The sequence below is a fragment of the Fistularia commersonii genome, chromosome 8, assembly GCF_037954325.1.
Source record: "Fistularia commersonii isolate RoL2024-O1a breed Wild chromosome 8, RoL_Fcom_v1.0, whole genome shotgun sequence".
Lineage (NCBI taxonomy): Eukaryota > Metazoa > Chordata > Actinopteri > Syngnathiformes > Fistulariidae > Fistularia > Fistularia commersonii.
The window spans coordinates 13,363,700-13,386,695 of record NC_141291.1 but is presented as its reverse complement, the minus strand read 5'-3'; the positions used below and the strand labels follow the sequence as shown (position 1 = coordinate 13,386,695).

Below are 22,996 nucleotides of genomic sequence, written 5' to 3'. Positions count from 1 at the left end.
ATATTTATGCTAGTTTTTTTAAACCAGATGCCAGCAACTGTACACATAGAAGACATCTTAAACGGGAATACAAAACAGGGGATCAAAGTCTGATTGCAGTTGATAAGTATATTTGTTCAATATCATATTGGATGTATGTATGTATGTATGGTAACTTTCATAAATTATTTTCAATGTTTGTGTTATTTCTTGAAACTGACTTAATTATTCCTTCCATTATGGAGATTGCATTGATCCTTAGAAAGCAAGTCTATGTTAACATTATGCTATCATACTGAAAGTTATGACTTAATTTCACATTTCCCCAAAGCTAACATGGTAATAATGATCAAAGCAAAGTTCATCTGAAAAATCTGTTACAGTAACTGCCAAAAACTTTTGAAAACTTATTGGTTCATTTTTCATTCCAAGTTTGAATCTATGTCTAATTCAAAGGATGTTCTTTTGATTATGACTGAAATATCACATTGACAGGAACTGAGCTGATGTCCATCCAGATGGTTTCTGTGTAAAAGGATTAAGGAGGACATTTGGCTGCTTAAGAGTGACTGAATTGTAAACACATTATAGTGCTTTCTGAAATAACCAAATCTAAAAGGCAAGAGATCATTTTCAGATTTTCATTGGATATACAAAACATTTGTCAGAGGCTTTCCTTGAGCCAAATGGCTTGTTCTTTACAAAGAATGGGGTACATGGAAGTTCCCATTTTTCAAATTGAGTGTCAAATGAAAAGGTCACACTTTGGATGCTATTTGATAATCAAATACAGACAACTTTTTTATTTATACCCAAGTCACAATGAAGAATAAGTGAAGGATTAGGTACATCTAACGGTTATTTAAAACAATTACAGCTGTCTGTGTGTAAAATGGAAGCACAAATATGTTTTGACCTGACTATCTTACTGGATTTGAAACTCTAGAACTTTGCCAATAACAAAGATAATTTGAGCCCCAAAAGCAACTTTTAATACTTGTTGGTTCCCTTGAAGACTTATTACACCCGCTATTTTGACAAAAAATTGTAATCTTGAATCAGAACAGTCTTAGCTTCTTGATGTTTCACATGCGCATCTATGATTATTAGTGTGAACTGTTTGTGCCAACTGGCAGGACAAGCTGAAAAATATCAAATTCATTCATGAAATGAATTCCTCAGAATTAATACCCACCACAAATGCGGAATTTTATTACAATGTGCCTCTGCTTCCTCACTATAACTGAGGGAGATATAAAAAATGAAGAGTTTCAGTAGGTCAGGTTGTAGACAACCTCCAATTTCTACAGACTGGACATTGTATTACTTGTAAGGCTAAGAACATTCTCACTTTTCAGCCATTGGTCACCTTTTCTTCAATGTTAGCTGGCTATAAAAAAACACAACTTATGTCTCTTTATGACCACATTCCAGTAGGATATTCTATTTCAGAGAGGTGCTTTTATATATATCTAAGTTGAGGGTTGGGTCAGGAAGGACATCAGGCATACAACATTTGCTAAAACGAAATATGCTAATCAAACCTAACAATCTCATACCGAATCAGTCGAGGCCTGGCCTGGTGCTGTTAACCTATAGAAGTAGTGATGGGCAGATTTGGTATCCAGGATAGGAACACAGAGGGACAGAAGGTGGTAGATTTTGCAAAAGGTATGGAAATGGCTGTAGTGTACACTTTTTTTCCCAGAAAAGACAACAAAATAGGGTAGGGGTGGGAGTAGGAGCATGCAGGTAGACTACGTCTTGTATGGAGGATATGATATGAAAGATCACGGACTACAAAAGTAGTGGTAGATGAGAGTGTAGCCAGACAGCACAGGAGGGTGGTTTGTAGGAGGACTGTGGTGACAAGGACGATCAAAAGGACAAAGGCAGAGCAGGGGACAAAGTGGTCGAAGCTAAAAAGGGAGGAGTGTTCCATGGTTTTCAGGGAGTAGTTGAGAAAGGCTCTGGATGGTCAGGGAGAGCTTCCAGATGACTGGACAACTTCAGCTAATGTAATCAGGGAGACAGGTAGGAGATGCTTGGTCTGTCATCTGGAAGGAAAGTAGATAAGGAGGCTTGGTGGTGGAATGAGGAAGTGCAGGAGTATATACAAAGAAAGCTGTTAGCAAAGAAGTGGGATACTGAGGGGATTGAAGAGGGCTTACAGAAGTACAGGGAGATACAGGTAAAGAAAGAGGTAGCAAAGGCAAAACAAAGGGCAAACAATGACTTGTATGCTCGGCTGAACAGTAAGGAGGGAGAGAATGATTTATACAGTTTGGCAATTCGAGATGGAAAAGAAGTACAGCAGGTCCGGGTGATTAAAGATATAGAAGGAAATGTATTGACAGGTGCTAGAAGAGTGATGGGAAGATGGAAAGAGTACTTTGAACAGCTGATGAATGAGGAAAACGAAAGAGAGTGAAGGGTAGAAGAGGTGATTGTTGTAGACCACAAAGAGATTAGTAGAAGTGAAGTGAGGAAGGCATTGAAGAGGATGAAAAGTGGAAAGGCAGTTGGTCCTGATGGTATACCTGTGGAGGTATGGAAGTGTCTAGGATAGGCAGGGGTAGACTTTTTTGCTAGATGATTCAACAAGATCTTAAAGTGAGAAGATACCTGAGGAATGGAGAAGTATGATGATGCACATTTTTTAAGAATAAGGGGAATGTGCAGAATTGCTGTAATGAAAAAGGTTGATGAGTCATACAATGTAGTAATGTGAAAGAGTAGTAGAAACTAGACTGAGAGCAGAAGTCATCGTTTGTGAGCAGCAGTATGGCTTCATAACTAGAAAGAGTACTACAGATGCAGTATTTGCTTTGAGACTGCAAATAGAGAAGTACAGAGAACAGAGAAGTACAGAGAAATAGAGAAGGTTAGAGGGAGCTGAAATGTACTTTTGTAGACCTAGAAAAAGCATAGAAGAGGGTCCTGAGAGAGGAACTCTGGTATTGTATGAAGAAGTCTGGAGTGGCAGAGAAATATGTTAGACTGGTGCAGGACGTGAATGTTAGCTGTGACACAGCAGCATTGAAGAAAAGACAGAGCTGAAAATGCAGATGTTCTCTTTGGGAGTGACCAGGATGGATAGGATCAGGAATGAGTCCATCAGAGGGACGGCACGTTAGATGTTTTGGAGAGAAAACCTGAGAAGCCAGACTGAGATTGTCGGTCATGTAGGGGGGGTATGGTTAATATATTGGTAGATGGATGCTGGAATTGGAGTTGCCAGCTAGGAGGTTTAGAGAAAGGCGAAAGAGCGGATTTATGAATGTAATGAGAGAGGATATGAAGGTAGTTGGTGTGAGAGGGGAGGATAAAGAATAGGGTTAGATGGAAAAGGTTGATTCACTGTGGTGGCACAGTAGTTAGCGCTTCAGCCTCACAGCACGAAGGGACCTGGTTTGATTCTGACAAGGGATACCTTTCTGTGTGGCGTTTTCATATTCTACCCGTGTCTGTTTCCTCCCACAGTCCAAAAACATGCAGCAGGTTAAGTGGGAAAATTGCAGAGTGAGTGAATGTTGTCTGTTTTTGTATGTGGATTGACTGGTAACCAGTCCAGGATGGGATAGACAGCTGGTATCCCCCATGACCCTGAAAGCAGGATAAGCGGTAGGAGATGGATGGACATATATATGTGCTAATCTTACTGAAAATGTAAATAAAAAGCCAAAAACCAGGATAACAGATTTAAGCCATTATCAAGTTTGTAGAAAGTGAACATCTGGGCCTGACAAGACACTGGCTGGTACCTGAACTATGGTGCTCTATGAGTAATTGAGTTAATTACCACAGAGAAGCCTTATGCCATGAGCATGGACTGCCCTACTTTTGGAGATGATGATGAGTGGACTGTTTCAGGGGACATATTTTGCTGTTGCACTCAGCCAAAATGGGCTGACCACATGGTCAGAACTTATGGGATGAAAGACAATTAAAATAAATCCTTTGCGTTTGTTCTGCAAATGCTGATACAAATGCGGGTTCTGCCTGTAAGGTGGACTTGCACAACACCACATAGGCCGATACTTTTCTCTTTCAACATTAATAATGAGTGCATCAGCAGGCTCTCCCCAGGCCCAGCGGGGCTCAGTACACTGGCCACGCTGCCCCCGGTGAAGACCCATCACTCACTGTCAGTACTAGCCCACGAGCTCTGTCCGTTGAAGAACTACACGAGACATTACAGAGAGACTGAGAGATAGAGAATCATTGATGCACTAAACTCCACTGCAGCTCAGTCATCCCCACTCCAAGCTAACACTTCTCTGTATCGGCAAGGATTATAAAGAAAGCTGTAAAACTCATAGCTACGTTATTACTTTAAAGACACCATAAAGATAACCTTACTCAACATATTGTTCATCACACACAACAGGCTGCTAGAGAACAACACTTTGATAAACGTTTATGCTGAGTACACAACTTCCTCCGAACTTAAATTAGGAAATATATGCAGGCAGACACATTGAGCTGAACAAATACTGATATGTATAATATTTTGTTTGAGAGGTCACTTTTTAAGAGGGTATTGTTGCTGTATTGCACGTCTCTGTGGCATTGCGACATCGGTCAGAGAGATTTATTCAGTTACATCAGTGTAATTAATTATCAATGTCACAATAAATTGAGATTATCACAAGCCCCTTTGCAAAGCTCACACAAAAGATTTTAAATCACTTTTGTAATGTTCATTACAGAAATGAAGGGCAAGATAAATAAAGGTAGGAATATGCTAGTGATGCATAGGACGTGCATGTAATCTAAATTTAAATATATGTTTTCAGTTTCTTTGCTGGATCTACCAGGTCAAAAAAATGCTTGGTGAATTGTCAGCCCTTGTGATTTGTGCTTGATGAATTTAAGCAACAATCCTTTAACTGTAAAAAGGTGTCTCTAATTTGTTCTCTAGACTTCAATAGCAAGGCAGGAAACATGCAATGTTTAGCTCTTTCATCTGTGGCTGCTGAGTAAACACTGTTATGCCTTCATAGGCAGGCAGGAGATGTAACTCTAGCCAAATGTGCAAATCTCAGAAAAGAAAGGGTTGAAGGGACTGAAGGAGCAAGTATAGAGGTAAGGATACAGGAGCTTGAAGGGACTCAGAAACAGTAGCCAGAGTTTGCATGTGTTTTTGGATACATACCGCTCACCATTACATAACACAATGAGTCACATAAAACAAGATGACATCAGGCCGATATAACTGGAGCTGCCTGCTCTCTGTCAACCAGACATTTGACTGCTTTCACTCATGGATGGACCAATTTTACTCAAAACTTCACAATTTGTCTTTAATAGATATGATGAGCTTCTTCTAAGAGATCCAATCTTGGGTTCTAGTGAATAAACACTGATTAATAAAAAATGTCATAGTTACAAATTAAGAAAATGCAGGATTCCAAACTTAGTAGATTAGTTAGAATTTTCTATCTTATATGAATCTATTTATTTTTCTGTTTTCCCCTGCACAGGTTTACATATCTTTTTTCCCCCTGAAGTTTATGTCTTGTTTGAGAGGGATTTGGTCTTTGTACCCCAAAGATACAAACAGAGAAATCTTTTTTTTTTGGAAAATTCAACATCTGCCAATAAATCCCCCAGAGGACTATACAAACATAACACATAATACAAAAAAGTCCTGATAAATTTGCTGAAACTGGGAACTGGCAAGTACAAATAGCCACCCTGATTTCTTTGCCTGATGTTCTGGCTCGGGGCTGAAGTGAGAAATCCAACAAAGAACCTACCTGGAAAATGCATATGATATGGTTGAAGTTTTGGAGGAAGCACAAAACACTTTTTGTTGCCTTTTACAACAATTAATAATGTGCCTGGAGCAAATTCAAGCTCTAAATAAAACAATGCTACTGGCACCAGAAAACACCACCGACGGGACAGATCTTCGTTATTTTGTCCTTGAAGAGATAACAACATTCCTAAAGTATTCACTCTATGATCAGGCACATGATTCACAGTGTTAATGGATACAAATCTAACCTGTGTTCAAGGCTGACATGTATTACACATATTATATGTGAACTGTCCAATTTGCTTCAGAATATGATGCGCCTAAATAATGTCTCTTTTTCCTTCACTCATAAAGATAAACCTTGACTTTTTCTTCAGAAAGCACAGTCCTGAAAATCATCATAAAAGGAAATTCGCCACTCATACCTTGCTCTTTTATTTGTCTGATCTGTTTCACAGTTTCCTTCAGGATTGCACATTTGTCAGGCTTGACATTGAAGTTGTCGATGTCATTGAAGTTGGCAAAGATCAGCTCAGCAAGCTCTTCTATATATTTGTTCTCGTGCTCCCGGTTGCGTTTTTCGTTGCTCCGCTTGGGACTGCAGACAAAAAAGAACAATGTTGCAAGAAAAAGCAGTTAAGGATGGATTCCAAAAGAGTAGGTTTATGATACAAAAAAAAACTAGAAACACTAGAAATACTTTAATTTAGGAACAAATAAAGATAAAATGTATTATATAATGTATCATCAGAACAGGATGAGGACAGTCCTATCGACGCGTGTGTGTTCATTTGTATGTGTGAACTAGCTCAGAGAGGAATTTGGGGGTCATTAGTTTATAGTACCAGTCTGTTGCTGGGCATCTTGGGAAACCCTGAATTAAAGAAGTTGGTGATAAAACAAGGGGGGGTTGATGTACAACCAAAAGCGACTAGCTCGTAAATGAAATCATGACATTTCTAATTCTACCACAACAATCAAATGAATGGTTAGTCTGAGAGAAACCCGAGAGCAGTGGAAAACTAAAAACATACACTAGAGCAGTTTTCATGCACACATCTCTCGGCATCAGTGCGGAGCTCTCTTGTTTATAAAGCTGTCAAAAGACCGTACAAAACATCTACAAGAAATCCTGGCATAGAGAAGGCAGAAGGATCAATTATGCTCCATATGGCTAGAAATACTTGAGGTCCTTTCATTGTGCCAACATGGATCAGCATCAAAAAAAAAAGTCTTGAGTGCTCTTCACATGAATAATGCAGATTTATACTTCAGACTTCAATAGTGTTCTACTGTTAGTTAACACAATGGCAGGCGGCTCTGCCCTCTGACTGCCGGTTGGCCAGAAAGACACAGAAAATGTGGATACACTGTATTTATCATTGCTGCATGATTTCATTGTTGTGGTCTCTTTTTTCTCTGTCAGGCATATTATGGGTGAAGGAGGGTATGTGGAATTTACTGCTGCTACACCCACTTAGCAACAGAAAGACAAGTGGCAGTGTTCGTTTCCATACTCTTTAATGTTGGATGTCTCTCTGAGTGTTTTAATGAGCTCCTAGGCCAACATGCCTGCAGCAAGAAACTAAAATGTTGAGCTTGCAAAAGGGATATGGGTTGTGAGTGTTAGTTGCAATGTTTTTGATGGTTGGTTTTCTATCAAGAGAAAATTAAAGTGAATGGGATCTTATGGGTGAAGAGAGTGACTTGGTGCCAGCACAAATAAAACATCCTTTCTTGCAGCCACGGATGTTGTCCTCTAAATGTGCAAAACATGCTTAGTAGTAAAAGACTTTGGGTTGAGTGTTAAAAACTTCATAGTAATATGGGCAATTTATCAGTTACACATATTTTTTATCTATGATCATAGAACAAACACACACTAAATATCACAATAATCAGTATCTGTCAGGATAACCATTTATTTTAACTTCAGTTTCATCGATATTTGAACTGTCATAACACGTAACCTACTCTCAAGTCCTAATTTGCTGCATAATAAACAGGCTTACATTCATCCACCCAAGTTACAATTTACTTCTTTGTGCACGCTCTATGGAAACATTATATATTTGGTAATAATATCAAACTAAAAAAAAACATGAATAACTGTGAAAAGCCACAGCCACTGCTAAGTTCCAAAGCGAAATGGACAACTATTTCTTTCCATGTGTGAGCTTACTCAGACTTCATTGTTTGTAGCTAATAGGGCAATTAGGTTGTAATAGATGTATAAATATAATATAACTTGATCTTCCTCTCTCACACCGAACCAACTTCATATCCTCACTCATTATGTCCATAAATCTTCTCTTTGGTCTTCCTCTAGACCCCTTGCCTGGCAGATTCAATTCCAGCATCCATCTATCAATACTGTATATTCACTATAAATGTATACAATTAGGATGTGACTGGTTATTAAATTTTTGAACCACGTGAATTGCATGTATAACATGTAAACATTGAAACTATGCAAATTACAAGGGAATTAGAAATTGGAAAAGAAATTCAGCAACTGTAATGTTACTAGTAAGATGCTCAACATGTTACACTTGTATAATCATTGATGTGTTCCTAGGGAAGCAGATTTGTAGCAGCAGTAGCCAAGCTTTGGAGCTGTCACCTTTACAAGATGCTGTTGTGATCTGCTCTGATGGGTAAAATAAAAAAAAAAAACAACAAAACGTGCCACCTGCAATATTACAATAATTATCATACTGTTATAGTTCATCATTAAGAAGGGGTTGTTTTGACATATCTAATTGATGATGAGCCTTATTGCAGATGATTATTAATGTGAAGAACATTACTTGTGCCCATCCCTGGAAAAATAATCACAACAATTCAAGCATTTAAGACAAGAGTATTTGAGAATAACTACTGAGTCTGAGGTGTGAAAATCTTACCTAGGTCCAAGAAGTTCAGCAGAACATTCTTTGCGTTTTCGCGATTCTGCCCTCGCAGGGTCAGAGGAGTTTTCACCGACTCCACTCATCCTCAATGCATATCAGCCTCTGAAAAATGAATGCAAACAGGCAGAATTTATCATGAGAGGGTAGTATTTGACAGACAGACAGACCATGGATGTGTGTGTGTGTGTGCCAACATATTCATCTGCAGGGGCACAGGTTGAGCCACTCCTGGAAAAATAAGTGTAAATGGAGTGGAGACAGTGGAGTGAAGATCCAATCATGGCTCTCCGATGGTACAGCCCTCCCAGGAGAGACAGTAAATAACAGCATAGTGCTTAGCCCTCAGCACCAGACGGCATGCTCAACCATGTACCCAGAAAAACCTCTTCGTCACAAGAAACCAACAACAACCAGCCAACAGTGAAGGCAGAATTGAGTTAAAGTTACAGCATGTGTCAACAGTCAACATTGAGGCCTTGCGTCAGTTTACCTTTGTCAGTCACAAAGACAGTTACATTCTTATCCTGTCTCCTGCTAAAACTAAACTAAAACACAGGTTGTCTAGTAATCAACACATATAAGTTGATATGAAAAACTTGTAAGATCATACCGTTATATTTCAAAGTCATACACAAGTTTCCGCATGACAATGAATTCCCACAGGTTTAAAAAGGAATGTAAGCAGTTGTAAAAATTCTGAACCCTCTGGTTAACAAAGAAATGCAGGCTTATCTTGACACTCATATTTAAGTTACAACAGTTTGGACTAAAGCCTCGACATGTCACATATGCAGCCACTACACCGGAATTATAAAATATGATGCATATGCTCCAGACAGGAAACAGAGGTATGCGGTGTACATTTCTAAGGTGTTTGATTCACTGATAGCCAGCATAAAGTAAGTATCCAGTTGTTGCTCTTCAACATCATGTAAAATACAACAATAAAACTGTCTCTGTCTATGTGCACTGTGTCTGCAGTGCACTTAGTTGTAGAAAAAAAAATCTGAAAGTGCAAGGTTAATCAGAAACTCAACTCACAGATGATAAGTTATGTAAGTCAGAGAACAAATAACCTACAAGAAACCTCAGCACACGTTTTGCTCAACATCGTGCGGTAATTCTGGCATGAGTGACTGTAGATTATCTCAAAAACAAAACTTTTAGTATTGTTGAATGTTGGCCACTGGTGAAGATACAACTAACATTGTTTGAACAATCATCTTAACAAAAAAAAACAAACAAAAAAAAAACAATTCATTTAATGGAAAGCAGGAATTCTGTTCTAACTGCTTCAGATCAACCTCCCAAATAATTAAGATGGAATTTATATTGGGAGACCTTGTTTCAGTTCTCCCAATTTTCTGAACATTTGAACATTTTCATGACCATATGAAGCTTAAACTCAATTTGCATGTGCATAATTGATTTTCTGATTTATTGATAGACTGATATAAGACTTGTTTTTGAATTTCATTGATTAAGCTATTGTTCAATTGACTATATCTGGTCTTTTACTGACATGGAGATTTGAAATAACTTGGGGTTCATTAAAGAGACAGCTAAAGAAAGGGATAAGCATTGTAACTCAAGCATTTCTATCTACAACGAAAAAGTTACGCAGTCTTACCACTGACACAAAGGACTACACACTAAGACTACACTCATTAATGCACATTTCACTCTTTTAGAATGCGGCTCTTTGGAAACTTTAAAATGGACATAATGAGTGAGGAGCATTTCTGTTAATAACACAACACAAATTGATGCCTTGGGTTTCCGTTTAAATGACCGCTATTAGTGGGGAGTCATAGTTTATATTTTTGTCATTAGGGATGCTTTTTTTATACCTTATAAAGTCTAGCTTTCATATATTATCAATTCTATTATGTTCTAATTTTTTTTTCCCCCTACATGCATGTTCCAGACTTATGAAGTTATATTGGCCACTTGGAAATTCACTGTGGGTTTTATTTTTTTACTTGCAGCTCTGCAGGTGTGTGATATGTGTCCTCATGGCCTGTTGTTTGTGCCGCTATTAGCACATTTAACAATCAGCCCCTTCATAATTTTTTAGCTCCCTGACACAAATTCCTCTTCATGGTTAAGAACCCCCCCTAAAAAGACAACTAGCTCACTCTTAAAAACTGAAAACTTTGCCTTAAGGACATTGATAGGTCTAAGCATCTGTAGCTTTTGAACATACCCCAGAATATATCTTAATCTTTATTTATCTAATAGGCAAAGTTATACCACAAGATGAATCAGAATTAACTTTTGATGGCCCCAGTTATTATCACATTCAGTACTATTCTGTGTGATACTAGTATAATCCCAAAGACTTGTTGCCTTTGAAATGAAATGGCAACACGAAAACATGTTTATGAAAACACTTTTTGCTATTTGAGACAAGATGAGTGGTTTTCAGCGTATAAAACAACAAGGGTAGGTGAATAACACTAACTCCGAAGGAAAGAATAATGGGAGGCTTTCCTCGGCAAAGTGCACAAGGTAAGAGAATGCAGGGTTAAATGCCAATCTAACCATGGAAACAGCTATGACAAGCACGGCTCAGGCATTACATAAGGCAGAACAGAGTACAGCACAGCATAATGTAGAGCAGAGTGGCATAGCATATCTTAGCAGAAGCAGGCTAACCTAAAAACAGAGCTAGTGACCATGCAGACTTGAGTCTGGCTCCCTTCTGGCCCGGAGTGACCTACTTTGAGTTAATGGTGGGGTCTGTGCACAAAAGTCAAAGCAATGATTAGCTGGAGAGGCAGAGGAGACTGAGGGTACCGCACATCAGCATACTTCTGTGACTTGAAGACCATTTCTTGTCGGTGCAGCATATGGACGGATGAGAAACAAATATAACTTTGTGTTTGTCCTTGCATTATTTAATTGTGAATGCCAAAGGGGTTCATTTATTTTGTGACATTATGCTTTTAATAGAAATTATAACATTATCTATAGCAGAGGTTATGTAGTTTTATTAATGAGACCAGAATTCAGGGCATTAAATTCTGACAGCTCAGGCACTCTCAGTTCCTATTGGTTGTGCCAGGGCTTCTATGCACAAGTTACCATGGGGATTCTAGCACTCATTGGTTGTGTCTGTCCCCCTGGGCTGGATATGATTGGATGCCTTTGTCTCCTTGACATGGCAATAATGATGGGTCATTGTATGTTAGGACAGAAAGAGAGAGACTCGAGGAACTGGGCACGTCTCAATGACACTAAACAGACTGCAAGACAGATTGTTCAGCAGGTTGACAGGATGTTGTTGGGAGGGGGTTTACATGCAAAGACTAGTGAGGGCCTTCATATGCTAGGGATGCCCTGAAACCTAACAGGCAGCAAAGTTGTGATATAAACACTTATCATAGAAAGCTGGGTCCCTTAGTTAACATGCTACATTCACCACAGGCGGCGAATCCCCTCAAACCGCTCACATACCCCTTCAAGTCGGTAATCTTGTAAATCTATTTTAAATAGTTACACAGCGGTTTCTTTTTTTGCTTCATTGTAGCAAAAAATGTCCATTAAAAAAACCCACCTGTTTTCATTCAGTTATGATAAGTTACTGTAGTTTGGTGACAAATGGGAATAAAGTTTTCCAAAATGAAGTTTATAAAAAGAGTTATCACTATTTTGTGATACAGGTGACATGTGACACATGTATTTCAACCCCAGGGCACTTGTCATTATATATCTGCCTCCAGTGCTCCCAATAACTTTCTTTTTAAACTCATTAATTGAAATTTCAGTTATCTATTAGAATCAGTTGGATTCCAGAAATCATGCTTCTTTAATGTCACAATATCTATATTTTGTATTCCTGTTTTTTTTTCCTTTTTTCCTAGGTAGTCAATATTTTCATATACTTAGAAAATTTATCTACTTAATAACATAGAAAGAGGTAGCTTTTTATTTCTACTTTCTCCACTTTTGTAGAGATATTTTAAAGGAACAGAAGAGAAAGAAAGAGAACATCCAAGATCATCTCTATTCAATGAAAAAATGCATTTCTAACCTTTTACAATAAAGAAAGGAAAAGGAAGACTTTTGAATAACTCAAAGAATATTAACCACTGCTTGGGTTGGAAATTTGCTCCGTTTTAAATAATTACATTAAGATTTTGACTGATTCTGATTTTGTTTGAGGTGAAGGAAAAAAAATCAAAAGGAGCATAAATGATGATTACAAATTTTGCAGCCTGTCTTATGACAAGTTATTGAAACTATCTTGTGAAGTGATTTGCACTTCAAAAACTAAATAAAAAAACATTAAAACATTAGAAATTATACTAAGGACATGTAACCAATGTAAGGATATAACATTTAATGCAACTGCTTTGCTGCTCTAAAGCTGTAATGGGCTGGTGCTTTTATTCTCAAAAGCGTACTACACAAGTCAAATCCTCATAATGTCTATCAGAAGAAGATATAAAATTGCGTATGAGCTGACAGTTTAGACCTTCTACAAAGAACTCAAAACTTCACAAATGTAATCACCATGGCCTGTGGAGGTGGAAACTTGGAATATAATGAGGTAAAATCCTGTAACAACATCAATGACTCCCTCAGCAACAAAGTGCGGAGAATGTTCAATTGTTTGAATACTGTTTATCAGACTAATGACGGAGAAATTTTTATTTTATTTATTTATTTTTTATCATTTGGTGTGTCAGTTTCAGAAGTCCATGAAATATAAATTAACATGTATTTGAACAGTCTAACGTCATATTGGACGCAGTTAATTCAATCAAGAAAGATAACAGAATAAATAAGTATAAACACAATAGCTTTGAAAGCACAAGATGCATTTGAGGGAGGTGATTACAGGTATGTGTCATTGTTTATATCTTAGATATCAGAAAAAGAGACACACCAGACCAGAGTGGGAGCCAGCTGGTCTGGCAACAGAGCATCATAGAAATGACAAGTCCTGCTGCCTGGATTTCTGGAGGCCATTATTCTTCCTGTCCAACTCAGCTGGTACAACCTGTGCATAGTGCATTGCATTACACTACAAATCCCACCTCTGAGCCCTGACAAATGTGGGCTCTATTGATGTCTGAACCACACGAAAATGCAACAGAGGATACACAGAGGCAAGTAACTTTACAAGATCTGATCTGGGCTTGTCTGCTGGAGGATTTGAGGTCTCTCCAACATGACACAAGGCTGCTATCACCCAACCTTTTGAATCTTATTCCCACAATGACAGGCTCCCATTAGTTACCCGATCCTACGGACCAGAAGCCACATTATGTATCCGAAAGTGAAAATTAGACAGATATGTTAGTAGGACATAAGCATATATACACATACATGTGTATACACACACACACGCACACGCACTACAGCTACGTTGTAATATATACATTGTAATAACTACTTTACACAGGCACCAATATAATAGTATCAGTATAAATAACAGGAGACTGAATAGCAGGGCCTGGTTTATTATGGCAATGTGATATATCAGGAGACATTAAGAGCAATAAATTAAATTATCCCTCATAAAGATTTATATCTAAAGATGGCCCTGTCAGTCACTTTAGACAAATATTACAAAGTATATCCTATCTTTTATTTATTCATATAGATTTTTTTTTCCATCTAAAATAATATTTAGGGGATCTGAATGGAATGTAGTAGTTAACTGCACTCAATACAGATCTCCTTTTCTTCTAACGTAATCTAGGCAGGCAACTTGCCTTCAACTCTGCATTTATTCTTATTTTTTGGAAACTTGAAAGCAGCGGAAACAAGTTGTAAAATACAACTGGCTTATTAGCGGCTTGACTCTTCATGGTGATCTGCAACTTGTAGGAAAAACATTGTTTAAAGTTTGGGGTCGCAAAGACAGTGTTACAGTAACCTTTAATAGCAAAGGCAGTGTTACAGTTACCTTTAATATTGATAAAGCTGACTGTAGAATAACATAAGAGAGCTCAAACTTTAGCTTCTTCTCCATAGGCTACAACTGATATTACATACTGTCATGGTATGTCATTTAATTAAAAACGAAGAAAAAAAAATAATACAGTTTGCATGAACTAGACTGCAAACATGTCATCTGTGTTGTGCTTTTTAAAAAAACAACCATGAATCATACAAGCCAGAAAGAACATAATGCAAAGGAAAAAAGCTGGTGTCTGACTAAAGGGGAAAGGGCATTTTGCAGTGTTATTATCATGATGGTTAGCAGGGCTTTGATTATAGAGACACACCTAGTGTGTCAGCAACTCAGAGGGTGCTGGACATGACTGCATCAAAAACTACATGTCTGAAGTCTCCTATGCTATAATAATCTGGGCCCTTCCAGAAAGCGCAAAGCACAGAATAAAGTCTCTAGATATAGTGTGCAATCTTTCCTCATGTGGCTTCTTGCCATTACAGGAGAAAGTGGAATAAAGCAGCACTTCAGTAAAATAGGTTATTGAGGACTGCACCATGGGTGATTACTTTGGCCTCATGTAAAGATGAAATTCTAACTGGGGAGGGGGCCCTACAACTCATGTCTTCCCACTTTTACATCAAAATATTTAAGAGGCTGACATGAAATGCTAAAGGGGGCTAAAAAACACACATGATCTGTATTAAGCACAATCATGTTTGTTAATGGTTGTCAGCAGAGCCTGGCCTCTCTGCCGGTTGATGTTACCTTGATGCTCTGATGGCAGGTCTAGGTCAAGGGAGTGTTGCACAGAGAGGGAAGAAGGAATATGATAAGGGATTGAGAGAGCGCAAGAGTACCTTGAATCTTACTTTCAAAAACTGCCGCGCCATGTTACATCCTATAGCCAAATGACATCAATGACAGGACAAGCCATTGACAAAATGGTTGATCTGAGTAAAGAGACAGCCGACCAAGATGAGACGGGAAAGGCACAAAAATAGGTCATGGGTCCTTTTCACAAGGAAGGTTCATAGAGTATCTAATGTTTGCTCAATACACCCGGTAATGCTATTGCTCAATCTGCCATTGTGGTTCTATTTAAAGCACAAAATAACATTAAATAAATGGATTTAGTCCAACTCTCTGTTCTCTCTGGTAACTCTTACCCCTCTGACAATGTGGTCATCAATAAAAGTGATAGCTTTCAGAATGTTTTACAGTTTTGCTGCTTGTCAGAGGCTTGTGGCTCCCAATAGTCCTGGAACCTTTGAGCCAATAAAAAAAAACTAAATGAGAATATCTACAACTGAAGTAGTTACTTTTTTTAAAACCTTGATAAAATACAATAGTACACATTTTCTTATAATTCTCAAATCTGGCTGCATGATAGACTATTTGATGAATAACGGTCGAAAATAATCGCCAAATATTTCTCCACATGAAAGAAATTAGAAAAAAAATTAGAGGGAAAAATTACTTTGTAAAAAATGGAATCTGATATTCATTTTGTGGGCAATTTTTTTTTTTTTTGAAATCCTCTGGGGTTTCATACCCTACTTTGCAGAGCACCGGTCTAGCACACAGTGACCCGTTCAATTGATCACATCACACTTTGTATTTGTCTATAGTGAGCAGATGTTTGCCATTAACTAGGGCAACATAGGGAACAAACCTATTTTACCTAGCCCACATATGCCTGGATAAAACTAAAAGTTTGTGTAAAGGGCCTAAATTTTATAAGAGCTGATGCTAATCATTTGTCCTTCTGATTTACATAAATGAGGGGTAAAACCAGAAAAACAAATCAATATGTCTCACAAAAACACTATCATCCTCATGATGGGATAATTTACGGAAGGGTTGTTGCATTACACCACACTAGGTTAACGTCAGCAAATCTCTTATAATAGCGAGTGTGTCTGATACAAACACATAAAACAACCCACTTTTGATTAGTAGTCGACAGAGAAGTACGCCTGTTACCAAGTTCCACTCAAGAGCGTGTCCACTCTAGAATCACTGAAACGTAATGGCTTTAAAGTGCTGGAGTGCAACCAAGAGCCAGCCCCCCTTTTACTGAAAGCTGATCATGCTCATGAATCTTTAACACTGGCAGTCACTTCAGTATGTCGCAGGAAGGGAAGGGGAGGGCTTTCAGTATAATTAGCACACTGCACTAGACTCTGTCAAGAAAAATACACTTAGGGGAGAAGAGCTGCAATCAGAGGAGAAAAGAAGAGTCAAAAGGATGAAGAAATGGATTAACTGGGAGAAGTAAGCACCTCCCTACAACAATTGAGACATAAATTTTATCTGTGGCTGTCAGTGTGAGATGATGGTAGAATCTGAAGCCACTGTGGAAATCAAAATCTCACATAATGTAAAGAATTAAAGGAACAGTCCATAATGATCTGACCTATAATAATAATAATAATAATAATAATAACAATAATGATAATAACAACAACAATACGTTGATTTATAAAGTGCTTTCCTTCAAAGCACTACTCAAACAAGATCTATAAGAACCCTAAGCGCAAATTAAATTTTCAAAATACATCAGAAGACTAAAATGAAAAATGCAACTTACCTACAAGTCATTCATATATAGTATGCATTACTACATCAAGTCTATGTGAGAAGTATGGGGGTACTTAGCCATTACACATTGGGGGATTTTATGACATCCATTTCTAAACCCATTTGTAAATAAAGTTGGTCTTCCTAGTGCTGCAAAAAGCTACCACTTGTCTTTTTAGAACTTTTGAACGGTTTCTGTGTGAATTTTTCCTCATTCTTTGAGGAGACCATTGTTGATGTTGGGCTCTTATTTAGAATTAAGACATCCCAAAGGATCAGGGCTCTGGAATGGTGATCAAGTTTATCATATCAAACTCATCTACAAAGTCTTGGTAAAACTTTTGTTACGCACTTTGGATTTGACATGGTGGAATAAAACATGGCTTTCCTGTGAAGTGCAAAGGTCCAAAATGTCAAATAAAAATTCCCTTCAATGTAACAAAGGGGCTGAACAGTCAACCCTTCTCAAATTGCCTCTTGGGGACAAATAACGATCCTGATTCTGAAAAGGACACCCTTACCGCCATTATTCCTTACAACATTAGTCAGTTCGCAGATAACATTCTGCTTGTTTCCATCAAATTTTGTTCATCAACTTGTCAGTGGGATGTTTAATTTGTCATCTCACTTGCAGCTTGATAATGGAGCAGACTTTCAAGTCAAGTATTCAAGTCAGGGAATGCTGGCCAGTGAATTCGCCAGATTTATTTTGCAGATGTGCACTGCCAAACAGTGCATCTGCTAGCTATTGTAAATGGTAAAAGAATAATGTCCATTATGCTTTCCTAGTCAAAGCCATTTTTAAAAGACTATATTTTTCAAATACTCTTAAGCTGATGCTGAAGATATCTTGAGCCTGAGGGCCAGTCTACTATCTGAGACACATCTCCCTCGTGTATGCAGAGAAATTAAAGCTTGTATTCTACAGACTGTATTGTAATGCCACAAATATGCTGTGATTACATTGGTGGCACAGTTTTTAATAATAGTGATCTATCAAAGTATGAATCACAGCTGATCAGAGGGGTAAAAGGTATTCTGGGCAAGTTGCTTACTACTTTATGATATATTATCTGTACAGTGCTGAAGTAACCCATTCTGTCTGAATATTAACTTCATGACATGCTGATAGCTTGTAGACAAGATGCAGTGCTAGACTGTGAATATACTTCATCATCTTTTACTCTGCTGTGACAATAGCCTTGTCACTCATATTCACGTTTTCCTCATTCACTTGCAAGAAAAACAGGAGCTACAGAATTTACAGCTGTGGGGAATTCAACTGTGCACATCCAAAACCTATACATTTCATAAGAAAACAAGGCATGGAATTTGTCTACCAGTTAATTTTTTTCATTTTTGCAATCACACAAGCTGTATAATAATAAAGTCTAGAAACAAAGTTGGTACATGATATGTTGCTGATATTGAAACACTCTACGTCTAAAAACATTAGCTGTGAGAAGTAAACTAATGAGTCCACTGAGATAGTGGTGTAGAACACAGCTGCAGAACAAATCTATGGATGAAGTAGAGCAGTTCAGAAGAGTCGTATGAAATGTAATTACATAAATCAATTTTCTCAAGTATAATTCAAAGGTATTAATCCTTCTGTAAAGTATTTAAATATTTTGTTTCCAAAAGGGATTGATTCATTAAAAAATTGTTGCTTTCTTCTTACATTTAAATTGTATAAAAGATTATCTCTGTAATCTACTGCAAAAACTATAATCTTCCCTTCTTCTTGTGATTTTTTCCATTGTATTCTTGATGTATAGTGCCTTGCTCTGTAAATGTAATACCCTGACGAAATTTCGTTGACGTCTGTCATTTTCTGTTATCCAGAGCCAGTGTCCATTTTCTTCACAGTGCAGTTGAAAGGTTGGTGCAGCAACACTTCCCACCTTTGTTTCAGTCCAGAGAGTCCCTCAGGCCATCGCAACAAGACGGCAACTCTAGGAAATCTTTCAGCATCATCCACTTCTTCCTGCTGAAAAGGGAACAACACAATTGAGATGTAGTTGATAATAATTTGCACCATTATTGTCATAAAAGATAAGGGGCAAAGCTGCTTAAAATCCAGGTGTTTATTGGCATTCTAAACTATAGTTTGATAATCAACATTATTTTTCAATTTTAAAACTGCTCGTAAAATGTGATACACTGCTTCACTTAATTTGATGATTTCTTCCTCCAGGAACCCATGAAGAAAAGCAGGCCACCAAGACGGTGACTTATGGAGCTGGACTCAGTTGGGTAAGCTGAGCACCACCATACAACCCTATTTTTGAAGAGCACCTAATGTTGTTTTAATAACATAACAGAACTGCAAATTTGGCTGGGTGGTTGTGGTTTCTAGCAGATAGTGGGGGAGGATGGTCTCACAGTTACAGCTAGAGATGACAGATAAGATAAGATAAGCTTTAGTGATCCCCATTAGGGGAAATTCCTTTGTCACAGCGACGTAACAGTTATAATGTCAAAAATAAAATAAAATAAATAAATATGAATATAAATAGACAAACAATAGCAAATAGCAAAACATTCACAGAATAAATAGACAGCAGCAACAACAACAACGACAGCAACAACATCAGGGATAAGAATGGACAACATAATGGAGTTGTAAGGGTGAAAAAATACACAACCAGAACTAAACGACAATATAAATAGAGTGACAATAGCAATGACACGAATAATATAAAACAAAAATGGGCAGGATACGTGCAAGCTGGGACCAACAAGGATAAGAAAGACAGCAGAGGGCATGACGTGAATGGGGTAAGGTAGTGACGTTGTGGAAGCGGCACAGATGCACCTCAGGGTGGTCAGAGTTGTGTGCCGTCCAGACTGCTGTTATACAGTCTGATTCTGTGGGCACAAAGGAGAGTCTGAAGCGTTCGGTTCTGCACCGGGGTGGGATGAACAGTTAGCTGACGGAGTTGCCCATCAGCCACAGCTTGTCATGCAAGGGGAGGGAAGGATTGTCCAGGATAGACCCCAGTTTGTCCTTCACCCTCCCCACAGCCACCGATTAAAGATCGTCCAGGTTCAGTCCCACCACTGAGTGGGCATTCCTCACTATCTTGTTGTTGAAAAGTGCAACATTTTGGGTAGGTGATGAGCAACAAAAAACCTTTTACATGTATGCTATGGCCAACTACAAGGAGTCAGTAAATAGTGTGTATATATATACGTATATATATATATATACACACACACACACACACACAAGACAATTAATACTGTTTCAGCAAAACTGATTTGATTCAGAGTATAGTGAATGGCCTTTCGTCCCTGGCCTGACCTGATAGGTATATCAGTGAGCTGAGGACCTGTTGATTTTGTAGTTTTTTTAAAAACTTTGTTTCCTTGTAGAACTAGGTATTTTTTTCAAACCAATTTCTTTCAAACCTTCCTCTTTTCCTTTTAGCTGTTTCCTTCCCAAAGCGAATCATCTGCCTCCATTGAACCCTATCCTCTGGATCGTCCTCTCTCACACCAGCCCCCACAAAAAGGGGGGCGATGTGGCGCAGGACGTAGAGCAATTGTCTTTGGAACCGAACATTCCTGGTTCGCTTCCCAGGACCTCCTAGTTTGTCAATGTGTTGTTGAGCAAGACACTGAACCCCCAACTGCTCCCCTGGCGCTGATAGATGGCAACCTACTGCTCGAGGTTTATCCACGATGGGTTAATTGCAGAACAACCTTCCCCATGAGGGATTGATAAATTATAAAAATTAACATTATTATTATTATAACTTCAAATTCTATTTTGATACACCCATAAACCTCCGCCTTGGTTCTACTCGAGAACTCTTTCCTGACAATTCCAACTATCGTGTGTTGTCCCTCTGAAGGACTCCTATCCATCACTGTCACTCTCAAAGAGAACCTCGACAATTTAATCTCTCCAGATTTGATTGCTTTGTACTTTTGTGTAGCAAACACTTAAGGCTGGGTGGAATACCACTGTTAATCTCCTGTTAGATATGAAGTGAACATTGCAAATCTGATAAGTAAATAAAGAATTTAATGAGATGCCTTTGAGCACAGCTATGGCAACTAAATTGTAAGTGGAAGGAAGACATGCCTGAGCAGGATGCTGTAGCTTTAGCTTTATCTTACAAAAAGGCTTAAACGTTGTTATATGAAACATACTTAGCAATTTATATCAGGAAAAGAAGGAGCTAAGGCATACTTAACCAAAACAGCTAGGTATATTTTGAAAAGGGATTAATGTTATTTTTTCTTATTATGGTATACAATGTAGCTGTGAATTTTGTACCTCACTGTAGTTTCTTTTTTGCAAAGGCAGTAACAGTGGCATCATTGGTCTTACAGAATGAGGTCAGGGATGCTCCATTTGAATTTCTGCAGGACAAATAAACTTTGAAAATGTTACCCAGAGAAAAATCCCGCTATAATGAGCCTAAAACTAGACTGCAAAATATACTGTATATATAGAAATACAAGAAATCATCAACTGAATCTGCTACATGGGACAAATGGCATATATTTTGCCAAATTTAGACCGGCATGTAAAAATTTGTTTTCATCTGCAATAGAAACCATGGTCTTTTGGGTGTGTGAAATGGCCAAAAGATCTAAAAATTTTGAATATTATGTACAGAAATTAGTACTCCAATAAATCAGCAACAATGTGAGGGAAAGTGCCAAAATATGAACCGCTTCCAATGTATTTCCAAAAACTTGTAGATATAGAAATTGATACAGTCAATACAGTCAACATGCAAGGTTATATCTTGAATACTAGCAATGTCAAAACAAATAGGATGCACAGTATATAGATCAGAAAACCCTCGGACCAGTGAGTAAAAAGACCAACTGTTGTGGGCATTGAAAACTCATCTTCTTTACCAACAAGCAAATTAAATTATGCATATTATGTACTGTAGTTATAAACGGCAAAGAAAAAGGAATTGCTCAATATCCCAATTGATTATCTCAATAAAATAAATACAGCCACCTCCTGTTGCTTGAGTGTGAGAACAGTTTTGAGATGTATGCAAAATTTGAGAGCTCCTTAGTAGACAGAGAAGTAGTTTCCTGTGAGCACAGCCATTAAACCTGCTACAAATATTCATTTTCTTTCAACTTGTTCACCCTGTGGCTTATAAAGTCAAATCAATCAGGTAACTTTTAATGTGGTTGAGGCCCAAATTATGTCACCTTATCTTTTACTAACAGTTGTCATTATTTTAGCATGGATTGAAAGTTAAGTGTCTGAAGGGGGCTTTTCCACTCCTAAGGGACCTCAAAGCCTATTACATGGTGGAACGCACTGCGCCTTTTTAATGATGGCACATAACTAATTAGACATGAGAAAAGTTTCAATTTAATGTCATATTCCCACATGTATATTCAGAAAATACAACTGAGTACTCATAATAGGACTTTGCTAGGTTATTTGACGATACCAAAAAGGCTACTGAAAATATATCCTTAGTGCAACCAAGCCCTCTTGGCCCAAATTTGTCTCAAATACCTGCTAAGTGAGCCAGCTAAGGAATGCCCTCACGTGATGCCATGTGCTGACATAACTGGAGAGTAAACTGATTTCCCTTTGTAACACTGCACATGGCCAAAGCTAGAAGTGAAAAGGTGATACAAACTATTTCAAGCTGCTGTGTGTACATGCAAAGTATTGAAATATGAGGAGTCAGAGATAAATAGAAGTTCCTTAAGTGCCCATGCCAAAAAAATGTTAGGCAAATACTTTTACTTTGCTTATGCAGATAGCTACATGCCAACTGGGAAAACAAGAAAGACAACTTATGTCATGAATGTTATGCCCTATGTCATGTTCTTGTAACAATTTCAGAAAGC

The 22,996-nt window shown here is 38.0% G+C and overlaps 1 protein-coding gene across 2 annotated transcripts in view; it reads right to left on the bottom strand.

The window, feature by feature from the left end:
* The window catches only part of ncoa2 (nuclear receptor coactivator 2), a 66,617-nt gene that overhangs the window by 27,518 nt on the left and 16,103 nt on the right, over positions 1 to 22,996 (bottom strand). For both annotated transcript variants that reach the window (XM_086151262.1, XM_086151263.1), the window contains exons 2-4: positions 19,051 to 19,136; positions 8,650 to 8,757; positions 6,169 to 6,341 (exon numbers count right to left, since the gene is read on the bottom strand). In XM_086151262.1, coding sequence (XP_086007388.1) covers positions 6,169 to 6,341; positions 8,650 to 8,738 — 262 coding nt within the window. In that variant the 5' untranslated portion in view covers positions 8,739 to 8,757; positions 19,051 to 19,136. The remainder of the gene's footprint in view (positions 1 to 6,168; positions 6,342 to 8,649; positions 8,758 to 19,050; positions 19,137 to 22,996) is intronic.